Source organism: Dufourea novaeangliae, unplaced genomic scaffold (assembly GCF_001272555.1).
Source record: "Dufourea novaeangliae isolate 0120121106 unplaced genomic scaffold, ASM127255v1 scaffold65, whole genome shotgun sequence".
NCBI lineage: Eukaryota > Metazoa > Arthropoda > Insecta > Hymenoptera > Halictidae > Dufourea > Dufourea novaeangliae.
Genome location: NW_015373961.1, coordinates 2546607 through 2572537, shown reverse-complemented (window position 1 = coordinate 2572537; position 25931 = coordinate 2546607). Strand labels below are relative to the sequence as shown.

The 25931-nt window shown below is 35.9% G+C and overlaps 5 protein-coding genes across 6 annotated transcripts in view; 2 read left to right on the top strand and 3 right to left on the bottom strand.

Moving 5' to 3' along the window:
• The window catches only part of LOC107186626 (nuclear hormone receptor FTZ-F1), a 31303-nt gene extending 22866 nt beyond the window's left edge, over positions 1-8437 (top strand). The window contains exons 2-5 of the mRNA XM_015574524.1: positions 3888-4591; positions 6849-7107; positions 7225-7325; positions 7437-8437. Of these exons, the coding sequence (XP_015430010.1) occupies positions 3888-4591; positions 6849-7107; positions 7225-7325; positions 7437-7583 (1211 nt within the window). The 3' untranslated portion in view covers positions 7584-8437. The remainder of the gene's footprint in view (positions 1-3887; positions 4592-6848; positions 7108-7224; positions 7326-7436) is intronic.
• Positions 8438-11180: 2743 nt separating this feature from the next.
• Positions 11181-12263, bottom strand: LOC107186603 (glycine cleavage system H protein, mitochondrial). The gene is made up of 3 exons (XM_015574501.1): positions 11959-12263; positions 11485-11628; positions 11181-11410 (listed from the first exon to the last, which is right to left on the bottom strand). Exons 1-3 carry the CDS (start codon positions 12101-12103, stop codon positions 11181-11183), a joined length of 519 nt encoding a protein of 172 aa, XP_015429987.1. The 5' UTR covers positions 12104-12263.
• Positions 12264-13505: 1242 nt separating this feature from the next.
• Positions 13506-16270, bottom strand: LOC107186524 (protein arginine N-methyltransferase 5). The gene is made up of 11 exons (XM_015574412.1): positions 16154-16270; positions 15960-16078; positions 15676-15899; positions 15428-15607; positions 15135-15344; positions 14857-15068; positions 14659-14781; positions 14410-14585; positions 14132-14335; positions 13872-14053; positions 13506-13783 (listed from the first exon to the last, which is right to left on the bottom strand). Exons 1-11 carry the CDS (start codon positions 16240-16242, stop codon positions 13631-13633), a joined length of 1872 nt encoding a protein of 623 aa, XP_015429898.1. The 5' UTR covers positions 16243-16270; the 3' UTR covers positions 13506-13630.
• Positions 16271-17046: 776 nt separating this feature from the next.
• LOC107186540 (zinc finger protein on ecdysone puffs) lies at positions 17047-22429 on the top strand. Of its 2 annotated transcripts, none has more exons than XM_015574434.1 (10): positions 17047-17119; positions 17725-18065; positions 18159-18302; positions 19222-19451; positions 20028-20328; positions 20405-20563; positions 20644-20884; positions 20969-21166; positions 21255-21436; positions 21522-22429. In XM_015574434.1, the coding sequence occupies exons 2-10, from the start codon at positions 17730-17732 to the stop codon at positions 22077-22079; spliced, it is 2349 nt and encodes a 782-aa protein (XP_015429920.1). In that variant the 5' UTR covers positions 17047-17119; positions 17725-17729; the 3' UTR covers positions 22080-22429. The 2 variants fall into 2 exon arrangements, with proteins under 2 accessions (XP_015429920.1, XP_015429919.1); XM_015574433.1 differs by having other exon boundaries at positions 18156-18302.
• Positions 22430-23187: 758 nt separating this feature from the next.
• Positions 23188-24265, bottom strand: LOC107186597 (15 kDa selenoprotein). Its single transcript, XM_015574494.1, has 4 exons — positions 24222-24265; positions 23736-23854; positions 23527-23648; positions 23188-23448 (listed from the first exon to the last, which is right to left on the bottom strand). The coding sequence occupies exons 1-4, from the start codon at positions 24255-24257 to the stop codon at positions 23267-23269; spliced, it is 459 nt and encodes a 152-aa protein (XP_015429980.1). The 5' UTR covers positions 24258-24265; the 3' UTR covers positions 23188-23266.
• Positions 24266-25931: the final 1666 nt, after the last annotated feature.

Below are 25931 nucleotides of genomic sequence, written 5' to 3'. Positions count from 1 at the left end.
GAAAGACACCACTCTGCTGAATCGTGTTGGATGATGCATGGACTTTACGCACTGTTCGTCAGAACGGACGACAACGTAACCCCCGACAGAGCAATGGGGTTCGATAAACATACACTCACGAGTATACTAGGCTACCATTTGGTCTCGATACTGAAATTACAAAAAAAATTAAATATACAAAATTTGATATTTCTAGATAACCTAAGCTTCTCTGGGCTAAATTGTTAAAACACAAACATAAACAAATTAAAATAAGTATTATTCTTTGAGGGGATTTCACCCTATTCTGGATCCGTCGCTGGAAGAGTTTCCTAAACCGGAAAACAAAGGAAAATCTCATTAACTTGCTCCAGAAATTGACAGACCCGAACGAAAACATTCGGAAGTCGAGTGGTCACGAATAGTTCGACACTCGAGCGGACAAGCTTATCTGTTCTAAGCACCCTTATCCGCCGTCATTCGCGCCCAAACGGTGTTCGGTCGTGATCTTGTGCTCATCGAACAAGTAATCGAGAAATACAGGTTGACAAAGGGGAACGGCGCGCATAACTACCTGGCGGAACGCAAGATGTTGGCGTCGTTAAGTTACGAATCTCCCCCCATGAGAATGTCCCAGATCTAGAAGGGCGAGTTCGACGAAAACGGGTCTCAGAAAGCGTCCTGCGTAAGGGGGTGAGGAAACGACGATCGAGAAAAAGAGAAAAAGGCAGAGGTTAAATGAATCGCGGCGCGGAGAGCGAGAGAAAGACCACCGATAGAAAAAGAGAGGAGGAGGCGTAAACGGGCGCACAACACACCACAGGGTGGCGGAGGCGGCAATGTGGATCGGCGGGGCGAGGCGTACCGCGGGGGGCGGGCGGATTGGGGAGGGGGTAAGCAGGGTCGAGGGAAGGGAATAAGTAGGGTTAAGAGGCGGACGGAGGGGTGCTCGGGGTATCAGCGGTGGTTACGGGGGCAGAGGGGCGGCCCTCCTCCCTCAGCGGGGCGGCGCAGGGCAGAAGTGGACGGGCAAGAGCGATTCAACCTCCTTTCACTTTCAACGAGCGCGCCGCGGCACCGCGCTTGCTCGCTCGCTCGCTCGCTCGTTCGCCGGTTGTTTCATGGGACGACGGGATAGATAGCGGCCAAACACTTCGGTACGAAAATAGGCAACACTGCCATTTTCGCGGCGTGTACGCCCTGTAAATTGTCGAAACCCCGTTCCCGAAATCCACCCTTGGTGGGATTACTCCGACAATCCTGAGGGGGACAGAATCGCGTGAAAATGAGTGCCACATGCGAGGACTTTTGTAATATGCTTGACGATCGGGACACGCGCGTGTGTACCATTTATGGCAGGGTGTTGACGGTTCTTCACTATTTTTTTTCTTTTCTGTATTTTATATTAAACATATTCAGAGGAGAGAACACACGTAGATTTGTGAATTTTATTGCGGAGGATCGGGTAAGGGATGCAGGTTTCTGGTACCCAAGTGTTGAATTGGGGATGATCGATTGTGAGTCGATTAACATGTACACCAACGGCCAAAACTGTGGAACCAGAGTTCATGATTGATGGAACAGTAACTGATTATTTTGTTACGATAAAATAAAAGTTACGGAATTGGTATACAATACAGATCACTTTCCATCAGTTTTAACACGTTACCTTCGTTAACTCTTTGTAGAACAATATTTTCCTGTTCCTTTAATTATCAGACCTGGTCCCATACTTTTGGCCGCTAGTGTGTGTGTTATACATAGCAGTGGCGTGTTACCCAAGGGAATCGATCTTTTGAAGAATCGAATCGGAATCGAACATCTCTACTTCGAACCCCGTTTCCAGATTTATTAATACGTGTAATATACACATAATACAATATAACTTACTATAGTATAATATGAAGTGTATAAGGAATTAAAAATCACCATAAACTCCGATGAAAGTATTTTTAGGATTTCGGTAATTGTAAAATAAAAAAGTCTGAAATCCGTCATTCTGACGGGTTCGGTAGTTCTGTAGTATTAACGTGATTGTTGTCAGGTGGTAGTGGTTGCGTCGTGGGTAGGTAAAATTCTCGAAGAATCGGGGGGAGGGGGTCCGTTAATGTATACGCGGCTGCTGCTGCTGCCGCTGTGCGCATTTTAATCCCTCGCAAACGACGAGGGGAATCCATATCGAGTTCTCTCCGCTAGGCCACTTCCGGCCCCGAGACCACACATCTGAGGATCCCTTGTTTACGGTGTGGACCTTAACGCGGAGATGCGATAATACTTGAATTCCGTAAGCAAGGGAACATCCAAGACTAATATTGCATTCACCTTCACATGTGTCGTCTCGTGACTTTGTCCCGTTCTCTTTTTCTCATCCTCCGCGCCTATCACGAATTTTATGTATTGATTGTGTAGAATAAATATGAGAAAGATGTAAAGCCTCTTTCTCTCGACAGATAATGAAAGTTTGCCTCTAATCTAAATATCGCTACAAAAGTTTATATGAACTCACGGGACGAGCTGATATAGGGGAAGGTTGCCGAATTTCGGCCATGGTCCGGCCACCACTGTAACTTGTCATAAACAATTTGCGCCATATGATAGACAATATTTGTATGATGTGGTAATTAACCCGCTCACTGCGTCTGTGTGGTATCTTGTACATTTTTTTTTATAAAATCAAGTACCAATAATCATTCTAAGATTATTTAAAACATTTAAAGAAATTGATTTATTTTTTTTTATAAACAATGTGCTTACGATAAATAACGAACTAGTAGTCACACTAAGAACGTTCTTCTAATGTCATTTAAAGAAGGTTCGTACTACCGTTCGTCAAGAAATGTTGCAAATATTGTCACTAAAGTGATAAAGTAGGCGTCCACTGTAATGGACAGATGCAGTTAGCGGGTTAACTACCTTTTTTCAAAATAGAGTTATAGACTTGTATTGTCCATCATACAGCGCATATTTCTTACGCATAACGAATAGTCTAACCTAGACACTAGTCCAAATTCGGCAACCTTCCTCTAATTCCAGTCTTTTCGTCGGACAATAGACACTCATAACCTCAAAATGAATGGTGGACAAAATATATGATGAAATTAGGAAGTATTCCGTGTGCAAAGCTTTAATATCCGTGTGTATATCAGTAAAGCGTCCGAATACGCGGGAGTATGTTAACAGGTTGTTCCCAGGCGGTTAATCGCGAACAATAAATAATACGGTGCTGACAGTCACGGCGCGCGCGCGCGTTCGCTTTCAATAGCGACGCGTTCAACGTGTGCCAAATAACACCTGCAGCTTTCGTAGGTGGAGATCCATGTTCTACACGCGGGGACAACCAAGTCGTTTACACGGGGACAGGTTCGATGGGGAACAGGAGCCCAAGGAGCTAACAACGCGTTGCCCAAACTTTTTGTTCTGTCGCGATCGGCTCTTCCGTCTTCGTCGATGGCGGACTTTGAATAGCGCTTATCTCAAGGTTGAACCGTGTTGACGGACGGCTGCATTTAATCGCGAAATTACGGCTCCGGATAGGCTCGGTACAGTAAATCCTCGATGAGTGTTCGAAGACTCCTCGGCATTGAACATTAAATATTTCATAAACTAATGACCATATACGGTTGAAACAAATATCATTGGCTTCAGAATTCCAAGCTCTATCAATGTGCTAAACGGCATTAAAAAATCAGCGTTACACCTGGCGAAATCTCCTGAACCTCCGAACACTCATCGAAGATTTACTGTATAAACATTTTCAGTCGATCATATTGCATAAAATCCGTCGTTTACTTATTTACATCATGAAATCAAGTTCCGTTCGACCGTACGTGACGGTCCGGAACGATCTCTACGTGTAAAAAAATTTACACAGTGAAATTACAACGTTGTGTTTACCATTTCTGTTACAGCCGTGCGAGCGGACCGGATGCGCGGCGGTAGAAACAAATTCGGGCCGATGTACAAGAGAGACCGAGCGCGAAAGCTGCAAATGATGAGGCAACGGCAGCTGGCACTGCAAACGATACGCGGCAGCCTCGGTGATCCATCGAACTATCCCTCCGCCGTAACGCCTTTCCTGCATATTAAACAGGAGATCCAAATACCTCAGGTCTCGAGTCTAACGTCTTCTCCAGATTCGAGTCCATCCCCCGCAGCCGTGGCCGCTGGTCTGGTCACGACACAGGCTGGCAGCGGAGCTGGTCAGCATCAACTGATCGCACCGTCCTCCCAGCCATACATTTCTGGCGGTAATCACCTGCACAACCTCAACCCCGGCCTGGATAGCAAGCTGTGGGCCGCGAACTCGACCACACCGAGCCCGAAGGCGTTCAACTTCGGCGAACAGTCGACGCAACAACCTCACAGCGGTGGAGGTAACGCCGCCGGTTCCGCGGCCTCCACCGCCGCCTTGAAAACTAGTCCGATGATAAGAGACTTCGTGCAAACGGTCGACGATCGCGAGTGGCAGGCGTCCCTTTTTGGACTGTTGCAAAACCAAACGTACAATCAGTGTGAAGTGGACTTGTTCGAATTAATGTGCAAAGTGCTGGACCAGAATCTGTTCTCGCAGGTGGACTGGGCAAGGAATTCTGTGTTCTTCAAAGATCTCAAGGTTAGTCGCTCCACCCTTCCGCGCACCGCACGGTTTATGGCTGCGTGTGTTTGACCCGTTGATAACGACACGGGACTCAACACCTGGTCTCTTGGTCAAAGAGATATACGATATAAGTTCCGTGAATACTTCTGTGGGGATGACAGTGAGTTGGGGGTGTGAAGAGTCCTTGGATCTCATTCGGGGTTGTCTTGGAACCGTTATTATAGTTCAAGTGGATTTTCGGTTTGGACTCGAAACCCTCGTATACAGTTTAAAGTAGAAAGAAACTTGAAGATTACAATTTCTTTGTTTCCTTGCTAACTAGCAATAGTGTTGTCATTAGTTTCCGGTATAATCTTCCTGAGATGCTAAAACGAAGCAATGTCTGCGGTCCTGCGACGTCAGTAGGACCTGCTAGCCGAGAACCTTCTTTAGAAGTATTCCGTATCGTTTTCACTGACTGTATTTGCTCCATTTTGGTATCTTTGCGTTTCCGATCTACATCATTCTGAATTTTCATCGTGTGGTACGTTTCGAATTTTTGTCATTTTTTTCTCCTTAACAAAATTGGTATTAACCGATTCATGTCACTATGAATTTTCGACATATGGCATCCTCCGAATTTTTGTTATTGTTCCTCCCTCATCAAAACTGGTATTAACCGAATTCTTGAGAAAGAAACACAGGGGATCTAATGGAAAAACGTGTGCACAGAGGTCTGTGGTAGGGAACGTGTTAATTAGTCAAGTGGAAATTTTGTTGTGTAACCGAAAGCATTGAAACCATTTTGGCGAACGCAGTAAGAAGAGAATATATGATACTACAGTTATTAACCCTTAACGGCAGACTACTCGTCCCAGAGACAAATTTGAATTTTTGATTCACTATCACCACCTGGTGGAGAATTTCAGAAGCTCCAGGCCATAGATTCCCAACGTGGGCGCCGAGGATATCTGGAGGGGTGTTCTAGTTATTTTTATTTTCTTTATTTTCAGTCTAACTTTTTAAGATCCAAAGATTACACAAACAGCTACACGTGGAATTTTTATTAATAGAGATAGTTGACCCAAAGGGGGCGCTGAACAAAAGAAAACTTTTAAAGGGGAACAGTGAGCCAAAAAAGGTTGGGAAACTATGCCGTAAGCGTTTGAGTACTTTCAGTCGACAATAAGTGGCGCGCTATTTCAAAAACGGTAACGAAAAATACCATTCGATTGCGCATATTAAAAGTAGTTGTCGAATTATTCATCTCTGAAACGAGTCGTTTGTAGTTAAAGGTTAAAGAATGTAATAACAGAGTTAGCTGCCGTGTGAATTGTCTAAAAAATATAATAACAACTTAGTGCACGTCGAAGTTTCATTAGAGTCTCTTCGTTATCCGAGGGCTAAGATAAATCGTTCGACGTTGTGACGCATAAAATCTCCTACCGTATGTTAATCGTCATCGGTGTAGGCAGTGGAGATGTTACTGTTTTAGTAGATCCATGGATCGATGATATCTTTTTTTTTCTCCTACGTGATAGGTAAAATCTTTTTTATTCATGTAATTAGTGAACACTTTTTTCCTGTATATTTGAATGATCTAGTAACAATGGGCTAGCATTATCAAGGGTGTGAAAGGTTTCACGTTTTTTAACCGTTGTCGAAGAATCTTTTCAAGAGAAGTCAGTTCTTACCGATAAATAACTCGTCGCTGGCCTGTTGGTGGTACGAGCGGGGATGTGAGGTAACCAACAGCATTGCACAATCACTGAATGATTTCAAGCATCGCCTCATATCTAGGTCATAACAAGATACGTTTCTGGGTTATGGCGGTTGCCCTAAAGCAGGCCCATGTTAATTATAAACCGACTGCTTAACCGATTTTGTGGTTTTTATTGTTGTTGTTTTTTCTCTTTCTCTTCTGTGAATGCATAAAAATACCTGTCACGATTTCGAGTCCCCTGTTTTTATAGTTTTTGTTCCAGACAATATGGAATGCAAACGTAATGTTCCTAATCGTTTTTTTTTTTCGTTCAGTTACACCTCGTAAAATGTACTAGACGTTATTTTTTCCGTTTGTTTAAATAAGTACCGTTCTTACAGAATAATACTCAAATTTCCTTTCGTTGTTTGTTTTAAAATCACGATGTTTCGAAGATTTTTTTTTTATTCCTTGCTCGGTGAAATGTACTCGAGGGGATTAATTTCATTCGAGAGAAATAAATGGTTTCGCAAAACAGACACGACCGAGAAGCGCGGTTCTGTCTAACGATTTTATTGTATTGTTCGATAGGTTGATGACCAAATGAAGCTACTACAACACTCTTGGTCGGATATGTTGGTGCTCGACCATCTTCATCAAAGGTTACATAATAATCTACCCGACGAGACTACACTTCATAATGGCCAAAAGTTTGATCTCCTTTGTCTCGGCCTACTTGGAGTCCCTTCCCTGGCCGATCTTTTCAATGAATTGTCGTCCAAACTGCAGGAACTAAAATTCGACCTTTCGGACTACATATGCATAAAATTCCTGATGCTGCTCAATCATGGTACGTTCATTTGTAATTATAAACCAATCACGTTCCGCGATATATCATCTATGATTGGTGAAAGCAAATGAATACATATGCTGACGAAACGAATTTTTTGTTTATTGGAATGTGTAGAAGTTCGTGGACTAGTTAACAAGAAACATGTACAGGAAGGTCATGAACAGGTCCTACAGGCACTTTTGGATTACACGTTGACCTGTTATCCATCAGTAACGGTATGTTTATTTTTTCGGCGAATTCTTATATTTTCGTTTATATTTACCGTTTCGGGGGTAGGTCCCGGTACGGATCCGGTATGAATTGATGAGATTTGTTTTTCTATACAGGATAAATTTAACAAGCTGCTAGCAGTATTACCCGAAATTCATGTGGTAGCAAGCAGGGGAGAAGATCATCTTTACCAGAAGCATTGTAGCGGTGGAGCACCGACCCAAACTCTTCTCATGGAGATGCTTCATGCTAAGAGAAAATGAAACGATAGATTCGCACGGCGATCTAGCCACGAGTTAGTCTATTGCTATATCTCAGAAATCACGATAGAGCCCCTTACTGTCAAAGTGGACCTCAAGTACCTATTAAGAGCTAACGCTGCTTAGGTATTGGACCAAGTTAAGGGGCCCTGGTTCATAAAATACCTATGCAAACAAATCAAGTATAGACGTACATACATTTACATATATACATAATATATGTATTATAAAAACTGTATCTAAATATATAAACATAATGACATATATTTTCTATATTTGATGTTGAAGTTTTAGAGATGTATCCATGGAGAATTACTACCCCTGTTTGGTGGGTACAAGCGCAGGGAAACAGTAAGCAAGATGCCTTGAAAACAGTACAAAGGGTGGTTAACAAAATATTGGTCAAAGGGCAGGCAACTTTTGTCTAAATAAGCAAAGCTATTTTTCTAATACTAGAAGCGATTATTTTTAAGCATACCACTGAAGCCTTGCTCTCATTTTGAACAGAAAAAAAGAATAAATAAAACGAAGAGATGATATCCTAATAGTAACACACGAACGAAAGAAAAACAAACAAATAAACAAAGAATTGCCGACGTTACAGTCAATCGTGGCTTCTGCAAGGGATTCAATGGGCATACTTGAATGACAGTAAAATTTCATGTGATATACTTATATATACATATATACATATATGTCGCACGGCCACCTGGGCATCCTTAGAACTTCCTATTAAAAAAATCTGCATTTTGTCACACTTGCACACAGCAGGGCTACTATATTGTAAATACTAGTTAACACATTCCAATTATGTTGTAAAGTATAAATCATGTTAAATATGTAATTATAATATTTTGTGTATAGTTTAATGAAATAAATATATTTCTGTTGCTTACTGAGAAAAAAATCATTAGCTACTTAATGTCTTCACTAATTTTAGAATTTTATTCATGTATTTCTCTTTTATTATTTTTCAAATAGGTGGCGGAAAAAAATAACCACAAAATGCGATATTTTATTATTGTATATTGTATCATAATAAAGATTCTATTTAAGAAATGAAAGAATCATTGGAGCAAGGTTTATGTGGTCCTACATTATCTAGCGATTATTACTAAGTACATAAGATTAATATTGTCTTATTGCAATTGTTAAATAGATAAATATTTACTGAATGTTAAGATAGCGATCGAACCGTAGTAATTTTTCACTAATAGATTATTATTGTTTAGTCAATAGTCAGAAACTTTTCAGTGCTGTGAAGGTTGTCTTTTCGACGCCTGTGGTATCTAAGCCATCGGTAATTACACGTGCTAGATTCGAGGCTCAAGTGTGGCAACAAGAACAGAAATCTTTGCTCGTACTGGTAGGCTGGTAGTACCACCCTTTGCAACTCCTACTGTTTATATCCTCTATCAAAGAAGTACCTGGAAAAAAATGCTATTTTACTACTTTCACTTTTCCACCGACTTCGTAATAAGATATTAAATATAGATGTATACAATTTGTTGATGTACGTAAAAAAAAAAGAGAGAACGAAAAACTCGATGCCACATTAGATTAAGAATCAAGTGTTGAATCAAACCAGGAGGAGTTAGCTGCGAGTATTACTACCATGGAAGAATATAAATATACATATATAAATATATATATGTATATACATGAATATACACGTATATATTTTCGAGAACATGCATGTACTTATCGTGTGAGTAAAGATTTGTGTCCACGGTCAAATTTTTGAAATCTTCGATATAGATGCAAAATGTAATTAACGTGTTCCCAAATTTTCAAATCGTCTGGTTCTTTCAACAATCAATCGATCGGGATGAATATAAAGTTCGCATTAATATTGATTTTCGATTCATTTCAAACAACTTTCAAAACGGTCAATGTTTTATTTAACTCGCATATGAATGTCTACCTCTTCGTAACTGTATTAAGTCTTACATTTTTACATTTTTAGTGAACCACATACCTCAGAATAGACACCCAGATAGCAAATTAAATGGAATGTATGAATGTTACCTACGTAGACTTGAGGTCTACGGCTTCTGTAATATGCGTAACGACAGAACGTTAAAGTTCCATTCAAGTATTGTACCCGTTATATATTTCCATGCTACTATCTTAGTTATTACTATGTTTATTCCAAATTAGACTATACTTGTACATGAAATGTGTAATATATTTGAGTCCAGATTTAATGATTACCAACGAAGCTTTGAAACTACACGTCAAATCCCATATTGCTGTTTGGGTAAAAACAAGCTGAAACCGTAATATTTTATTTATTGTAATTTCATTAATCCTCGAAACTTCTATAGAACATGTCGGTCTGATAATTTTGGAACAACTTTATATGCAAAAGTCGCAAACATAATAATTATCTCGAAAAAGAAAAAAAACATGAAAATTGTCTCTTCTAAATATATCCCTAAATCAATGATCTTTGTATGTGTCCATCCTATTTAATCGTCCGCTCGATTCTGTTACAACGTGTTTATTGATAATTGTAACTAGAAAGTACGATAATACTGGTGTAATAAGCATTGTGTTAAATATGTACAGTTACCAATTATAATTGGCAAAATAATCTAATTTAATATCGATGTGATTTTTTGCTCCAATTAAATAATTGGAATTAACATTTAAAGAAGAACTATTATGCGTTGTTAACACTGCCATTAGGAGTTGGCAATTGTAAATTATGTAGAAAAAGAATAATTGATTGTAAATATATCTTTATTATTAACTAATAACTGTTCCTTTTTAGGATCAACAGTGCTATTTTTTATATATTATACTGATTGAACTCCTTTTAAACAATGATATTCCCCTTATTGCACTCCTTGTCTTTGGTATTATTGTAAAATATATACAATATCCATGAGACGTACGATAGATTTCGAAAGGAGGGTAAAGGATGGTACTATGTAAATTATTAAGCAGACAATTTTCAGAAATTTACAAATAGTATTTGAAAAACATTCAATTGTTTCTTTATGTACACATGTTATTATAATTTAAATGCGTTTATGTACAACACAAAGTTTACTATAATTTGTAACAACAATGATGATGTCATTCGTATATCGAATAACATGTATATTAAAACATTTGTTTGCTTTGTACAAATATGATAACAAGATAAGAAAATGCACAGTGGTTAATAAAGACATCAACTAACTACTGCACTCAGCTTCATATTCTTGATTCACAGTGTTCATGTATTACATTAAGCACGTCACCTAAACTTACATAGAAAATTATGCCTCTGCATGACTCGTAAACAAACTATTTTTTGTACTTAAAGATACGATACCTTTGTTTTATAAATACTTTTGTCATTTAAATTTACTTTATTTAAGTCACTGTCTTTTTTTCTTTTTATTAAGCAATCAACTTCAAACTGTAGCTAATTTATATTAAAATGACAAAATATTGTGCAGCCACATGTAATCAAACGTGCTTGTTACTATATGCTTTGAAATAAATATTAAGTTTTTTGTATTGATAACACATCAACAACTATTAATAAGGGTAAAAATTGAACTACTACTAAATAATAACTTCCTATATGTTCAAAAGAAAACATGCTTAATGCGGATTAGATTTTAAATATGAGTTGTAAGCTTCTTCATTCATTAGATTTTTGACTTCATCTAGATTTTTTAGTTCTATTTTGAACAGCCATCCTTTGTCATAACACGAAGAATTAACTAAACCAGGTTTCTTTTCAACTGCTTCATTTTTTTCTATTACTTTTCCACTGACTGGACTGTATAATTCGGAAGCAGCTTTTACAGATTCTAATGCTCCACACTCGGCTGTAAAAATGAATTTCCATGAAACAGAAACACCAGACAATTAATTTAAACTACACGTATATCAATGTTCTGACCTTCTTTTTCTATTGCAGATCCAGCATCTGGAAGCTGAGCATAAACAATATCACCCAATGCTTCTTGCGCGTAACTGGATATTCCAACTATTCCTATTTTACCATCAACCGTAATCCATTCATGTTTCTCTGTGTATAGCCTTTCTAAAAATTCAAAATTATATACTTTATAAATGTGAAGCATTCAATGTAAGCCAAACAAATATTTTGAGTGTTACACAAATGCATTAAATATTACAAGCTTTTTCATAGAACTAAAAATATAAAAACAATCAGAAAAATATTGAGAACAATGTGCAATTGTTGTTAAAATAACTTTTTATGAGATACTGTAATATAAGTACGTTTAATATTGTATCAGTTTCTAAGTACCAATAATTATCAATAATAATATTAGAATCATATTCGTTCAATCTGTAATTTGAACTTTCGAATTTTTTTCGAGTTTTGAAGCAAATAACTTTTCAAACTTACCGGCTCTGAGACATCGAGTATTAGCAATTGAACGTGAGAGGTATAAGGATGCTCTCGAAACAGGACGACTGAATAAACTTCCCTTTGAGGTACATGACAATGATCCAGCGGTACATTTTGCTATTTGTGCAACTAGTTTTGCCATTCTGAGTTTCTAATTTACCAGACAGAATACGAACTAAATAGACGGAAACTGAAAGCTTAACCTTACTGTGCTTTGTCGTCTGCAATGTATCGTCCTTGGCAGAGTTCGTAAGTTTTCCGTAATGGAGCGAACGAAAAGGCGCGATACGAATGAATGATTAAAAGATGTCTATGAAGCAGCATATGTTTCTTACATTATCGGCCACTCTTATCTCGTAGAATATATTTCATCACCGTGTAATTCGAACTAACACGTTAGAAATATACTGTCGCATATATAATTACTCAATGCAGAAATACCAATCTCAATGATTCCTTTGAATTTTAAGCATTGTCGTTTTTTTTAATCATTTTTAAGAATGTAATACATATTAGTATAATTATAGTCGTTTTGTATGCATAGTAGTTTAAAAGATGCATATTTTATTCAAAATAGGTATCATTTATAAATATGTACATTAGCTATTTAGTTTACAAGTGAAGTATCAAGGTTGAATTGTAGTCACGAAACAATTTCCGTTTTTTTCTTTTATGTTTGTATTGGTTCAATACACTTTAGAATTAATATAATTCTATTACACGTTCTCGATTACCATTAATCTTAGTAATTATTACCTATTAATTTTCCAATACTTATGGTAGAAGTTATTTATACTTCAATTCAATGAGTCTCCTTTTCTTACAAATGAGGAAAATTGACTTTAAACGTTTACACACAGTCTTTATATTTAAAATGAAACTCATACCAACTTTTCATCAATAGGAAAAACAATGTATAGTTAACAATGTATAATTGACCCAATTTATTTTTAAAAATTATAAAAACGAAAAATTTCTGCGTTCACATAGTATCTTGAACGTGAGAAAATCAAGTAAATTTCAATATAAAACCTATGAAAATCAGACAAATACTTATGTAATATTTTATTTGTTATCAGATGTCTAAAATTGTAATAGTCATATGCATTTGAACAAAAAATTAAGTCATTTTAATTGTGATTTGCAAAACAGTAATAGTTTAGCAGTTTCAGAAAACACTTAGTATTATTCAAATCCTGAGTACGATCACGTGAGGTCAAGAGGTCAGTAGAAACACACTCGAGAGATAACTTGTAATTTATTTTATCAGAGTAGTAGAATATCAGTGACCTCTGAGTTCAATGTGAATAATTCACAAAGAAAAACGTGAATTCTATTCTGAGAACATTTATTGAACTATCTTCATATCGCATCTGTCTTAATCAAACTTGTGTTTGCAGCTGATAGTAAAAATGAATACTTCCCCATATATCAGTTTTTTTTTTTTAGAAATTTGCGTATCTATCATTTCTTTACAAAGAATTCACCAGTTATTTAAATTACAAACATGGTATTATATATGCAAATGAATTTACTTTCTCGGTTACACAAAATATTAGTACATAAGACTTTTCTGTTGTAAGGAATTTTCAATGGAATTCTTGTCGGAAGTCTATTACAAATATATTTTAATTCAATCTTTAAATGGCTGAATAAAAAATATATTAAATTATAAACCTATAGTATAAGAACGACCTCCAGGATTATGAATGGCTACTGGAATAGGCTTGCTGATACACCATTCGTACCAGACATTCTTAGTGCTACATTGACGCCAAAAGTGAACAACTATTTCATCACCCGCTTTCAACTGGACTGGTTCCTATGGCATAAATCATATCAAAGTTCATATTACTTATAAATCACGTAAAATTCTATCATATAAGGTACATTGTACACTTTTACATTACCCTAATTGGGAAAAATATAGGAAACCAACTGAACATTCCGGGACTATGGGTGCTGGGTTCTATACTCAATGTAACATCTTTGTATAAAACTGTATCAAAATATCCAGAAAAACCATGTAATACACAATTCTGTTGTACTTCGAATGTCTTGATCTCATATCTTGAATTGTCAATGACAATTCCTGAAACGTTGACAATGGTAATAAGAATAGTAATGTTAAAAATTCGCATCGAAGTGTAAGAATATAAACGTTACCAACCTTTATTTGGATGTTTGAATGTAAATAATGGTTGTGGTTTCGCGATATCGTATTTATTTTGTAGGTGAACAACATACGACGTTTCAAAATGAGCCAAGGAATGTTTTTCTTTGTCTTTACATTGCCTTACTTCATTGTACAGTTTCGAAGATTGAACAGGAGCAATGTATGACGTGTACGAGGATGGTATGCTTATGCCATCATCTAACATAATAGAATAATTAACAACAGTCACATTATTTGATTACTAATTTCTTTTCAATATAGAAAATGTATACCTTTTAAAAATTTCTGGACTCCATCCAAACATTCAGGAGAGAGTTCGTTATCACTGAAAGAACCAAGTAATTCAGACACTAGAATATCAGCTTTTTCAGGAGCATCCCATTCTCTCATATCACATGATACTACTGTTACTTTCTCTCCCCACACGTCTCTCTCAAGTGCCTGTAAGCTATAATGTAACAAATTATGACAAAATTCCTTATATGTTAATAACGAATGATTTATAACAATTAAAATCTTACGTTAATACTGCATTAGGATTCTTTTCTACGGCGTATACTTTGATGTTCTGCCTTGCCATTTCTGCTGCATTTAAAGACGCATAAACTAGTGGCCCTCTTCCAGCACCAACTACCATTATAACTCTAGAAAGCAAAGAAAGTTTTATTTATTTTCATAATTTTATACAATTGTTATGTAATTTTAATATTATGTATTACATTTTTCTATTTTTATCCTCCTCTGTCTTGGATGCAATTCCAAGAATTGCTTGATAGATGGCTGTTTGGTATTGCGTATATTTAACAGGATCTTTCTCAAATATTTCGTACGTTTGAGATTCAAGATTGTCCATGAGTGGTTGTAAAGGACATTGCAAATAATCTTCATAGCCACGAGCAAATCTTTCAACCGGTCCATTTATCTGACAACCCTATATAAAATTTTCAAGTTTAAGTAACTTCTTAAGGTAAACAATAAAGTTAATTATATAGTTTACCTTCCATAAGTACTCCAAGTAATTGTGATAATAACCAATATTTTGATGCCGATTCGCTCCTGTGAGTACAAACTGTACTTCTAACATTGAAAATCTCTTCACCAATGTTTGATGCGCTTTGCTTAAAACAGGGTATCCCTTTTTGTTCGTGATAAATATTGTTGTAGGAAAAATCAAGCATCTTACTGGTTCACCTAGCCACCTATCAATCTTGTAATCAAATTAACTTTGTTATATTTAATTCTGTTACACATTTGCTACTACATTCAGAAAATTGAAATTTAGGAAAATACCTCTTCTTGTTCGGGGAGATCATGGCTTACAATTAATGCAATGCCCACCTTTCGGTCATAATCACATATTATTCTAAAGGCATTCCACCATTCCCATGTGCTTTCTACTGAACTACACTCCTGTTCTCTGTAAGAATAAGCTTGTTTAACTGGATTTTCCATAGGTATTTGTATCCAAACCTATAATAAAATTAAGAAAAACTACATGTTATAAATACACAATTTCTAAGTCTAGTCAATATATGTACCTGCAATGTACATGTGCTTGTTACTTTATCAGAAACAATTCTAGCAAGATTCCCATTCTGTTCTATTCCACCCATCAATCTGAAAGTGACTCCTACAAGACCTAAATGTCTTGCTAAAGCAAACTCTTGATTCAAAGCCTCTTCACTGTTTTTCTTTATAAAGAAATTTCTTGAATCAACTTTAATATGAGAAGATAGTTTACCGATAATTAAATTATTCCAATCTGTAAATTAAAGTATAATTATCTTCTTGCAAACGTGTACACAATTGTCAATTCACTTACCAGAGCTGCACAACACTAGGTCTGGTCTGGTAAATGGTCCATTGCGTGATTTTGCAGCACCAGATACAAATTCTCTCTTATACAAGGGATGAATAAGTGGTACAAATACAAACTCATATCTATAAACAGATTTTGTATTAAATTATTTAATGAATAAATAAACAGCATAGTTAATGTTACTTTTATTGACATACTTTGATGAATTTGCTGTAAAAATACAGTTATTAAGGTCTGGTACAGCACAGAAATCAAGACCACAGGAAATTGATCTCTGATTTGACATTATATTTCACCATTAAACACAATAGTTGTTTCCTGAAAGTATTAAATAAATAAGATAACTTGTCATCGAGTCGTTTTACAACACCGGGTATACCGGTAAACCGCTACCAAAAAAATGTATTCAATTTTATCGAGTGATATATACTTGTGTTTTAATTATATTTTAGTACGGATACCTTAATAATATTATTCAACGAATTATCAATATGCGTCAAACTCTTTCAACATTCAGTTATTCTGAATTATAACCAATTACAACAAAATTGCAACTGCTCAGACGCTGATCACGATATGCACGTGCAACACCATGTACACCGTCATGCACAGTCATGCACACACGCTCTCAGTATGAAATATTAAAAAGATTTTCATCGAAATTTTGGTTTCATAAGTATGATTTTAATATAAGTAAATCTTTAATAGTTAGAATAAAATTGGAGTTGATTAATTGTCGAATTAATTATAATGGAATTATACATGAAAATTTTATTTTTTTATTTTGAAAACAATCACTACATGGAAACTACAATTATTGAAATCTTTTGTGTCATTTTTGATATTGTTTGATACATATCCATAACTACAACAATTTTATATTATCGTTAATTATTAATTATTTTTCTACGTAATGAAACATATTTTTTAATAAAAGGATGATATTTAGTTGAACTTTTTTGTTTACATTTATGAAGGGGGTGTCAGCAGCGAATTAACCAATTAGAAGCGACGTCTCGCCACTAAGTCGACCATTTTGAATGCTGCTTTCGTCGATCTATTTCACGTCCGTGTCCGTGATAGACGCTTGGTGACTCCATTTCCTCGAGCATTCCCGTTTCGTCTCATCTTCTTGTGCCGCGATCAACTTTGCTATTTTTCCGGTAAGTAATAAAGTATTATTTACTTTCAATTAGGTGAAATTGTTCATTAAGTACTGTAGAATATCAAATGGTTTCTTTTACCGTGATAGAAAAGAAAATTTTCGCAATAATACGTAGGCTTTGATGAAAGTGCACAGTTAGTCACATTGTACGGCGTCGTTTGGTATGTGAAACATCAAACGAAAAAATTACGATTACTTATCTTCTTTCCTATGTGTTTGGTCTTTTCTTTTATTTGCATCAAACGCAGTACGCACAGTTATAAAGTTTTCTTTGTTCGTCGACCAGAAAACTTCGACCGGTTAAATTACTGAAAATTATTCAGATTCGCGTATCGGAAATAGACGCCCTATCATACTCCATTTATAAATTAAAAGTGTACAGTGTGAAGACTTCGTAAGGTCATATAACGAGACAACACGTTTCTAAGTGAACGTGCGTATCTTAAAATACTATTTTTCAAATGAAATACTGTGAAAAATAGAAATGAAGGATAAATTAAATTTTTGAATATAAATTAAATAAAATTTATTATCTCTAAATCATTATAAATATGCTAATGTAATACCCAATCATGTCTAATATTTCGAATATTATCTGTTTAGATACAATGTCCTTTAATCGAGGAATAAAACGAGATTCCTTTGGGAATCGAAACTTCAACAACCGAGGAGTAAGTGGCAGTGGTGGAGGAGGCGGTGGAAGAGTTGGAAACATGGGTGGAGGTGGAGGCAGCATGGGTGGCAACATGGGTGGTGGAATGGGAGGTGGTGGAGGTGGTGGCAGTGGCGGACTGAATCCTTGGGAAGGAGGAATGATGCCTGGTAGAGGGATTCTACCAACTCCAAACAATAATTTATCTTTAGCGTCACCCCAAGCACAGTTGGCAATAGCCAGTAATCTTCTCACAAATTTACTTCGTACCCAACAAGATGTACAGCAGCAGGTACGATTTTTATTCATTTACATAATTAATACATTAACATATTTGCATTCGTTGTTACATGGTATTATAAGTGTAACTGTACATTTATAGCAGGTGCCATCACTCCTCAGTCTTGGGAATAATTTTTCTGGGCCTGGGCCAAATTTTTCAAATCAACAAAACTTTCAATCCGGACGTTTTAACGATCGTCCTGTAAGGCATCCGATGAAGAATCAGCGAACTCAACCATACAATAAGGTATGAATATATAACAATTGTCATTGTTATACAACTATTGTTAACATACAGACATCATGTTTGATACAAGTTGCAAAAGGGCAATCTTTGAACACTTCTTATTACTACATCAACAACACCAGTTCTTAAACAGAAATATTTGAAAATCTCTCCTTCTTTATGTTCATTGATCAATTCATTAATGAGGCTTTTCAATCAATGGATAAGACACAACATGGCTATCCTGTGAAGTTAATTAGACACAATCAGTTTAGCCATATATGATTTTCGTAGGTGTATTTAATTATCGTCGCAATGTTATTTTATTAAAGAAACACGGTAACAAAGACGTGTTATTGATTTCAGAATACAGATTCTCATTTTTAGTAGTGGATGTTAACTGTGGTTTTGTGCAGTGAATTTTCAGCAAATACAAGGAGATATGTTTTCCCCCTGACTTGGTTCATTTATATTCTGTCCAAGTCTTCTATTCGTCATTGCAGCTGAAACCAATGGAAGAATATCTGCTCAAAAGTATTGACTGCAAGTTGTATTTTTCACTGTTTTAATGTCTTCTTCTTGTTGATTATTTTTCATTGAGCTTTATTGAACTAACGTTCGAAGGAAAATTTATGCGTTTTATAAATATCATATCTTATGATCAAACACGATCATTGCCTGGAAAAAGTTAGATGATACGATAATTGTGTGCATCTTCAACTATCTATTACTACGTTCCTTGTCCCGTCCACGAAACGTGGAAACACTGACCGCACGGTGTTCATTGAAACACCGAACACGTCCTGCTTCCGAATCGATTAGAATATTTTTCTCCTATCAACAATCCCAGTGGTTGTAAAAACCAAATTCGATTCGAGAAGAATCGCGATTATATCAGATACTTCTCATGACGGTTTGGTCATTTGACCTACATGACTAGATGGGCAATCGCGCCCGCGATGGCCCTGCTGGGCGACGTGGTCCATCTGCACAACAATCTCGTGCACCCCAGTCTGGCAGTCAGCGTATGAATGGAAACCAAAATCAACATCGCAACGATAAATCTTCTAAACCAATTCCTGCCTCTAAACAAAATCAGACTGCCAAAAAGGAACAGCAGGACGTTAAGACCTCTGATAATGAAAAAGCAGAAGCACCTGTTGTGAAAAGGTAAGCTCCTGGTGATTGTGAATAGTTTCTTCAAACTTCAGTAAGTCTCATTCTGTCACCTATCTTTGTATGTACGGTGTTTCTTACGTATATACAGTATATTTTCTGTAAAAGCAGCATTGTGCCCTTTTTCTAATCTGACTTTGTAAAAAGAATACATACATATTTATATACACATATATCTATATAGTATGTTATATTCACTCCCCCATTGTTGTTGAATCTCGACACGTATTTGAAGTTTTAAGTTATACTTGCTAGAATTTCGGAACACGTAATGTTCCATAATTACATAAAGAATATATATACACCCTATATGTTCTTCTTTCGATACACATTATTCAATGTAGCTTGTTCATAATAATAGGTAAATTGAATATCTTCACTCGACATGAACGCCATGTTCAGTTTCTTGCTAGTTTTCGCATTACAGATTTTATGTATGTACATGTGCCATTACTAAAAACAAGTTAACCAAATATTGGACATTTGAATTGTCTTTGGAAAGAAACTACAATAAGCCTGATCACAATTTGTAGTAATTACAAAAGTACTATGTATTTGTTTCTATATCAGCGAAAACAAGGAAGAGTCCGAAGACAATAAGCGCGATTGGAAGGACGAGAAGAAAGAATCCCTGGATGCTCAAGCTATTGAAACCGAAGAAGGTGAAAAGTCTCTTGAAGATTCTGAACAGAAAACAGAAACAGACGGTACCGAAGAGGGGGCAAAGGAGACAAACGCGGCTACATCTGAGAAGGATTCGAAGCTTACTGGCAAGAAGTCCGAAGCTAGACACGCTGAGAGTCGTTACGCAGAGGTTCCAATGAACCACATGTTCTGTCACATTTGTAATAAGCACATGTGGGACGGATATGTGAGTATTATTTTCAGATGCCAATGTGATTCACATCGAGACACTGTGTAAATTAATGTTGGATTATTTTCTCTAGTCTTTCGAGAATCATTTACGAGGACGAGCGCATCAGTTGATGATGGAAAAGTTAGATGAATCGTACAAATTGAAAGTTGATCTGATGAGACACGAGTTGAGAGTAGCAGAAGAACAACGTGAACTTAGTTTGACTAATTCGAAACGCCGTGGAAAAAAAGTGGGTATACAAAAATCATATTGTAATGGTTTACAATATATGTCATTGAATACATCTAACCTATAATTATTTCTCATTAGGTTTCCGTGGACCTGAACGTCAGAGAGTATTGTACAATGTGCGACTTAAACTTTTACGGTACTTTATCAACACACAGGAAGAGCGAAAAGCATCAACAGCTGAAAACATTTTTGCATCCACGATGTTTCCCTTGCCTGAAAGAATTTCCGTCGCGTATCGAGTATGATGAACATTGTTTGTTGCCCGCGCACATGAAGAATGCTGTACAGTGTGAAGAACAACGAAAGAATAAGAAAAAAGGTACGTGAAGGACACAAAGATGATGTGTCAATATATAAAGAAAGGCAGAAAAAGTAATGCGTATTACTTTCTTCTTACTTGCAGAGAAACTTGCAAAGGGAGAAGCCGAAGTACGGACTATCGAGGATGAAGAAAAAGATGTTGGTTCTGATATTAAGAACGAAAAGGAAGAAGAGCCTGTTGGAGAACAAGAGTACATTACAGAAATTACTGAAAACTTGGCAGAGAAGAAATTCAAGATACCATCGTATAAGTACTGCCGACAGAATCAAATTTCTATCGGTAAATTTAATCTCGAAAATACTTGTATCATTTCCAAGTATTGTATACATTAGTATATAATTACGAATTTATATATTTTTTGTTTTAGGGAAATCTATGGTGAAAGAAGTTGAAGGATTTTACTGTGAAAAGTGTCGCAGATTCATGCTCTTAGCGGATGATATGAATGCCCACTTGCGCAGTATCACTCATTACCGTAACTTCGTGCAAGAAGTAAAGTCTTTAACTTCCAGTAATGAAAGTACCGAAAAATCAGCAGACAAATCTGAGGTATAATTTCCTGAAAACCGAGAGGGGTTTCAACCTCTAATCTGTCAGGATCAGATCAGAAACTTAGTTCCTCTTTGTTTTATAGACGAACGAGAATGCAACGGAGAATAACAAAGAGTACGAAGGAAACTGGAAGCGTAGAAAGGTCGCTAATTCCGAAGAGGGAGATGACGGGGAAGCAAAAGATGAAAGCATGCTGGATGATAGTATGCTAGATGATAGCATGATAGACAATAGCATGATAGATAATAGTATGCTAGATAGTAGCGCTGATAATGCAAACGCACAGAAGAAGCCCGATGGTGACGAAAAGTATGATCCACTCGAGGCTGACGCAGATTCCGAGGAGGAAGAACGTCGCGAAGGCGCGAATAATAGCCAACAAGATACGCTAAATGATTCCAGTACACAGGATAAAAAGACAACACCGGTCGACAAAGCATGGGCCGATATCGATAATGATAATGACGCGGAAATAGGTAACTTAATCGACGACGCGGAGGAGAAAGAGCAACACATTGAGCCTGAGAAACCTACACCGAAAGTCGAAAGAGATCAAAGTCCTCAAGTAAAGCCAGCCCGTGGTCGAGGAGCTTTCGCACGTGGTCGCGGCAATCCACGAGCACGAAGAGCTCGACGATAATACCATTTCTATTTCAAAATTGAAGTAAGCTTGGAATTACCGTGTAGTTATTACACCTTTTAGTTCAATCTTTTAGATTTCACTGTTTTTTTTATCTTCCAGTCATCAATATTGCATATAATTTTACTACAATCTATATCCATCGATACTATTTACTTGTATCTTCGCGCGGAGGGAAACACAAAGAAAGTGATTATTTATTTATCCAAGCTTACTGAACAAACGTTTCTAAATTACTTACTACTTATAATGAGTTGTAGTCCATACAGATTCTCAAATAGAGAACAAATAGGTTTGAAGTCGAGAAGAAGAAATAGTTATACTCTCGTGTATCATGTAACTATTCTATACCAGGAAACATGATTAATGTTCAGATAATTGAAATATATTAATGGTTTTTTTTAAATAATAACCATAATATAAAGCTATTATAAAGTTCATTCCTATTAGGCATGTGTTGAAGCAGCATACAAAAGTATCTTGCAATAAAATTGAGATATTCATATGATTTTATTCAAATTCTGCCTAGTTGTAATAATATAGTTATGATCAAAGTTCATGAGTCTATACACAAAATATAATGATTTTCTTTTCTTTATGAGAATGTGATAGGATTTTATTATAGGACATCATATATGTTTTACGCGACAACGGATGTATTGTAAAAATATTAATATGGAAAATGCATATAGTTGGACGATTGCCTTATACAAATATTGAAAGATTTCATTTCATGAAATAATTTGCACGTTATATTATTATCTGTATAGAGTACTTTAATTTACAGAAATCAAATTATGCAAAATTAATGATCATGTGTATTATATCTCAATAATGCAATTGTTGTATTAATTAAAGCATCATGAAGAATAATGATTGTTTATAGAAACTGTCAAGTAATAAAATAATGACATGGTATTTTTAAAAAATCATCTAAACGTCTTTTTATTCCAATATTCGATTCTTCTACATTAGTATTGTAGAAAGTATAAAAATAAATAATATATAAAATACCGAAGTATATGTTTTGCATCCCTCACATAAATATTTGACAAACATTGTTATGAAATTAATGATTTCAAATAAAAACAGCCAAGATACGAGCATAAATTGTGTAGAAAATGTAATTATTTACATATAAGATACAATACAGGTATAAGTCCCAGTGTATACAGTTATAAATGACATTAATCCATAGAAAGATGAGTAGCTAGAAACTCGTCAACAGAATCTGTATCCCATTTATGAATATCCAGAATGTCTTCAATTTTGTTGTCTGCATCCATTAACTTAATTATTGGGTCTAAGCCCCTAACATACTTTATTTGCAAGTTCTTGTATTTACTAGGTCTATCACTCTTTATGAAAGCTGAAAGCCATATGATTTAATATACATAATACATTTAACATGAAAAAAAGAAATTACACTAAATTTATTCTGTTTTACCTTGAATTTGTGGATATGCACCAAATTTACATGTGCACACTTCAAGAATAGCTCGTGGATAACGTTTTAATCCAGAGGCATCATAATCATCATCTTTTAAGCAACATTCTTTGCACTTGTCCCTGTATATTAAAAGAAGGTTTAATAAATTTTTCATAAAACGGAATTAATACCCCCATACAAGCATTCACAATTTTTGTATTACTTGCCATATTACTGAGAGACCATTTTTATTAAATTCTTCACATGTAGAACAGAGTAAATTAGCTTTATTGAAACCTAAGCTTTTACAATCATCTGCTGAAAATTCTGCAGTCACAATATTTACCTACAAAGATTCACATATCAATGAAAATCCTATAAACGTTAATAAATAATGGCTATATAACAGATTTTGTGCAATTATCACATCCTTAAATTTATAAAATGCAATGAAACAAACACTTTACAAAACGTTCAACAAAGTAATTAATTTCTTTCGAGCTAATACCATTGATAGAAAAATTCACTTTCAACCTATTTCTTATTTTTTAAGATTAACTTGTATAAATTTCAATTCGCAATTTAAGAAAAGCTTGTTAGAAATAATATATATAGACGTTCTGTTATTCATAAATCCCACCTTATTCAGCATTTGGACACGTACTTTCTCACAATATGATTAATAGGTTAAATAATAATACTTCGGCACTTACCATTATGCTGGATAAAACTAATTGTACTAATGTCATAATCTCCATTCTATTATCCCACATATACGATATACAACAAATAGCTTGACTACTCTTTTCAAATTATAAAATATCTGTTATAGTGGTATAGTTAACCGTATGTTAGTCATAGACGTATACAGAAATATAGAGCGTTCAGACTAAAACGGAAGAACCAACTTTAGAAAGAGATAGATAGCTTTCGAAGGAGTTGGCATCTCTTTTTAAATCTAACAATAAGTAGGGATGAATCGATACAAGTAAATACGAGACGGTAGTAGCACCGAATAGGTATTGGATAGACCTATCATCATATGGGACTTCGTGTCTCATGTTCTGAAATACCGATAGTGTAAAAAGTCAGGGATTTTCTGCTGCCCTCTACTATATTATTGACATCATGGAATATTTTTTTGTCTGCAACCAATTTTGAAACGAACTAGATGATCATTTTGTCATATACAGGCGTTTATGACTGGCGATGAATGAATTGTTATTGTCAGTCTTGTTTTCTCAAAAGTGAATGATAATTAATAATAATAAATCGAAGAAAAAAAAGGTCTTCTCACTTTACATAAAGCAGGCTTGGGTGCTTTTGATTTGAAATGAAAACTACAAATAAAAACAGCCAATATTTATTCCAAATAAAATAACAGATAAGTTTATTTGAAAATAAGGATATATGCAAATAAATTCCAAAATCTTATTTCAGAAATAAATTATTTCTAAATGATTTATTTGCCACATATTTGGTTATTTAAAAATTTAAAAATAATAATGCAAAATAAAAAATAATAGATTTTTGTATATAATGAATATATTTGTCATTGTAAATTAAAAAATATTTTGTTTGTTTAAATTTATGGGACAATACGTAGATATATGTGTTCGTAATAGCATATTAAAAGTAATTAGTGTTTTGTACTCGAACACAAATTCCGACAAATCCGACCGCGAATCTGCACAACCTCGGTGAAATCGGTATGGAACACTTCGTAGGTTTATTTTTATTTTATTACTAATAATTCTATGATATATGTATATTGCATATATTTATAGCATCCTGAAAACGGGTATTAACGAGCCATTCCACGTCGAAACGCACAAAACTGCGATCTTAATGATCGATTTTTTTTCGAATTTGCAGCATTTGTTGATAACCACAAGAAACTAAATTGTGTAAAATTTTAGTTTCTAATCTGCAACCATTTCCGAGAATTTTCCTTGCGGGAATGCCTTACCGTAATCAGCCATCTCGTGGCCGCGGGATTCCGGGAATCGGGTGACGTCACGGCGTGCGAGCGAGAGCGGTAGAGCGAGCCGCGGTATCGGTGCTCTCCGTCGGTGTTGACGGGTGCCGAGGAATTTCGGTGGTCTATGGGAGGGAGGTGTGCGAGCGAGAGAGTACGGTAGAGCGTGCCGAGTATCGGTGCTCTCCGTCGATCCAACGCGCTAGTGAGTTGCGTCACCCAGTTTATTGACATAGCCGTGTACGCCGTGTACCAAGGTCGTACCACACTATCCCGTGCAGGTCTGTGCTTGCTTCCTCACTTTCTCGTGAACCGTCGCGGAGGGTGGTCGCGCGTCTCATACTCGTCCTTTCTCTTGTTACTAACCCATTGTTTGTTGCAGGCATTCGACAACCATCAATTTATTTACTGTGCATATTGTTGTGTCCCCTCTCTTGTTACTAAT

Bases quoted from the DNA above. Each gene is read 5' to 3' on its own strand.
- LOC107186540 (XM_015574433.1), top strand. From the start codon at position 17,730: ATGTCCTTTAATCGAGGAATAAAACGAGATTCCTTTGGGAATCGAAAC. The intron at 18,066-18,155 runs GTACGATTTTTA...GTACATTTATAG, and splicing joins AACAAGATGTACAGCAGCAG to CAGGTGCCATCACTCCTCAG. The intron at 20,885-20,968 runs GTACGTGAAGGA...TCTTACTTGCAG, and splicing joins ACGAAAGAATAAGAAAAAAG to AGAAACTTGCAAAGGGAGAA.
- LOC107186597 (XM_015574494.1), bottom strand. From the start codon at position 24,257: ATGACATTAGTACAATTAGTTTTATCCAGCATAATG. The intron at 23,649-23,735 runs GCAAGTAATACA...TTTAATATACAG, and splicing joins AATGGTCTCTCAGTAATATG to GGACAAGTGCAAAGAATGTT. The intron at 23,449-23,526 runs GTAAAACAGAAT...TATGGCTTTCAG, and splicing joins TGCATATCCACAAATTCAAG to CTTTCATAAAGAGTGATAGA.
- LOC107186603 (XM_015574501.1), bottom strand. From the start codon at position 12,103: ATGGCAAAACTAGTTGCACAAATAGCAAAATGTACCGCTGGATCATTG. The intron at 11,629-11,958 runs GTAAGTTTGAAA...TTGAATTTTTAG, and splicing joins TACTCGATGTCTCAGAGCCG to AAAGGCTATACACAGAGAAA. The intron at 11,411-11,484 runs GTCAGAACATTG...TCATTTTTACAG, and splicing joins ATCTGCAATAGAAAAAGAAG to CCGAGTGTGGAGCATTAGAA.
- LOC107186524 (XM_015574412.1), bottom strand. From the start codon at position 16,242: ATGTCAAATCAGAGATCAATTTCCTGTGGTCTTGATTTCTGTGCTGTA. The intron at 14,336-14,409 runs GTATACATTTTC...CTATTATGTTAG, and splicing joins AGTCCAGAAATTTTTAAAAG to ATGATGGCATAAGCATACCA. The intron at 14,054-14,131 runs GTTGGTAACGTT...TCAACGTTTCAG, and splicing joins ATTCAAACATCCAAATAAAG to GAATTGTCATTGACAATTCA.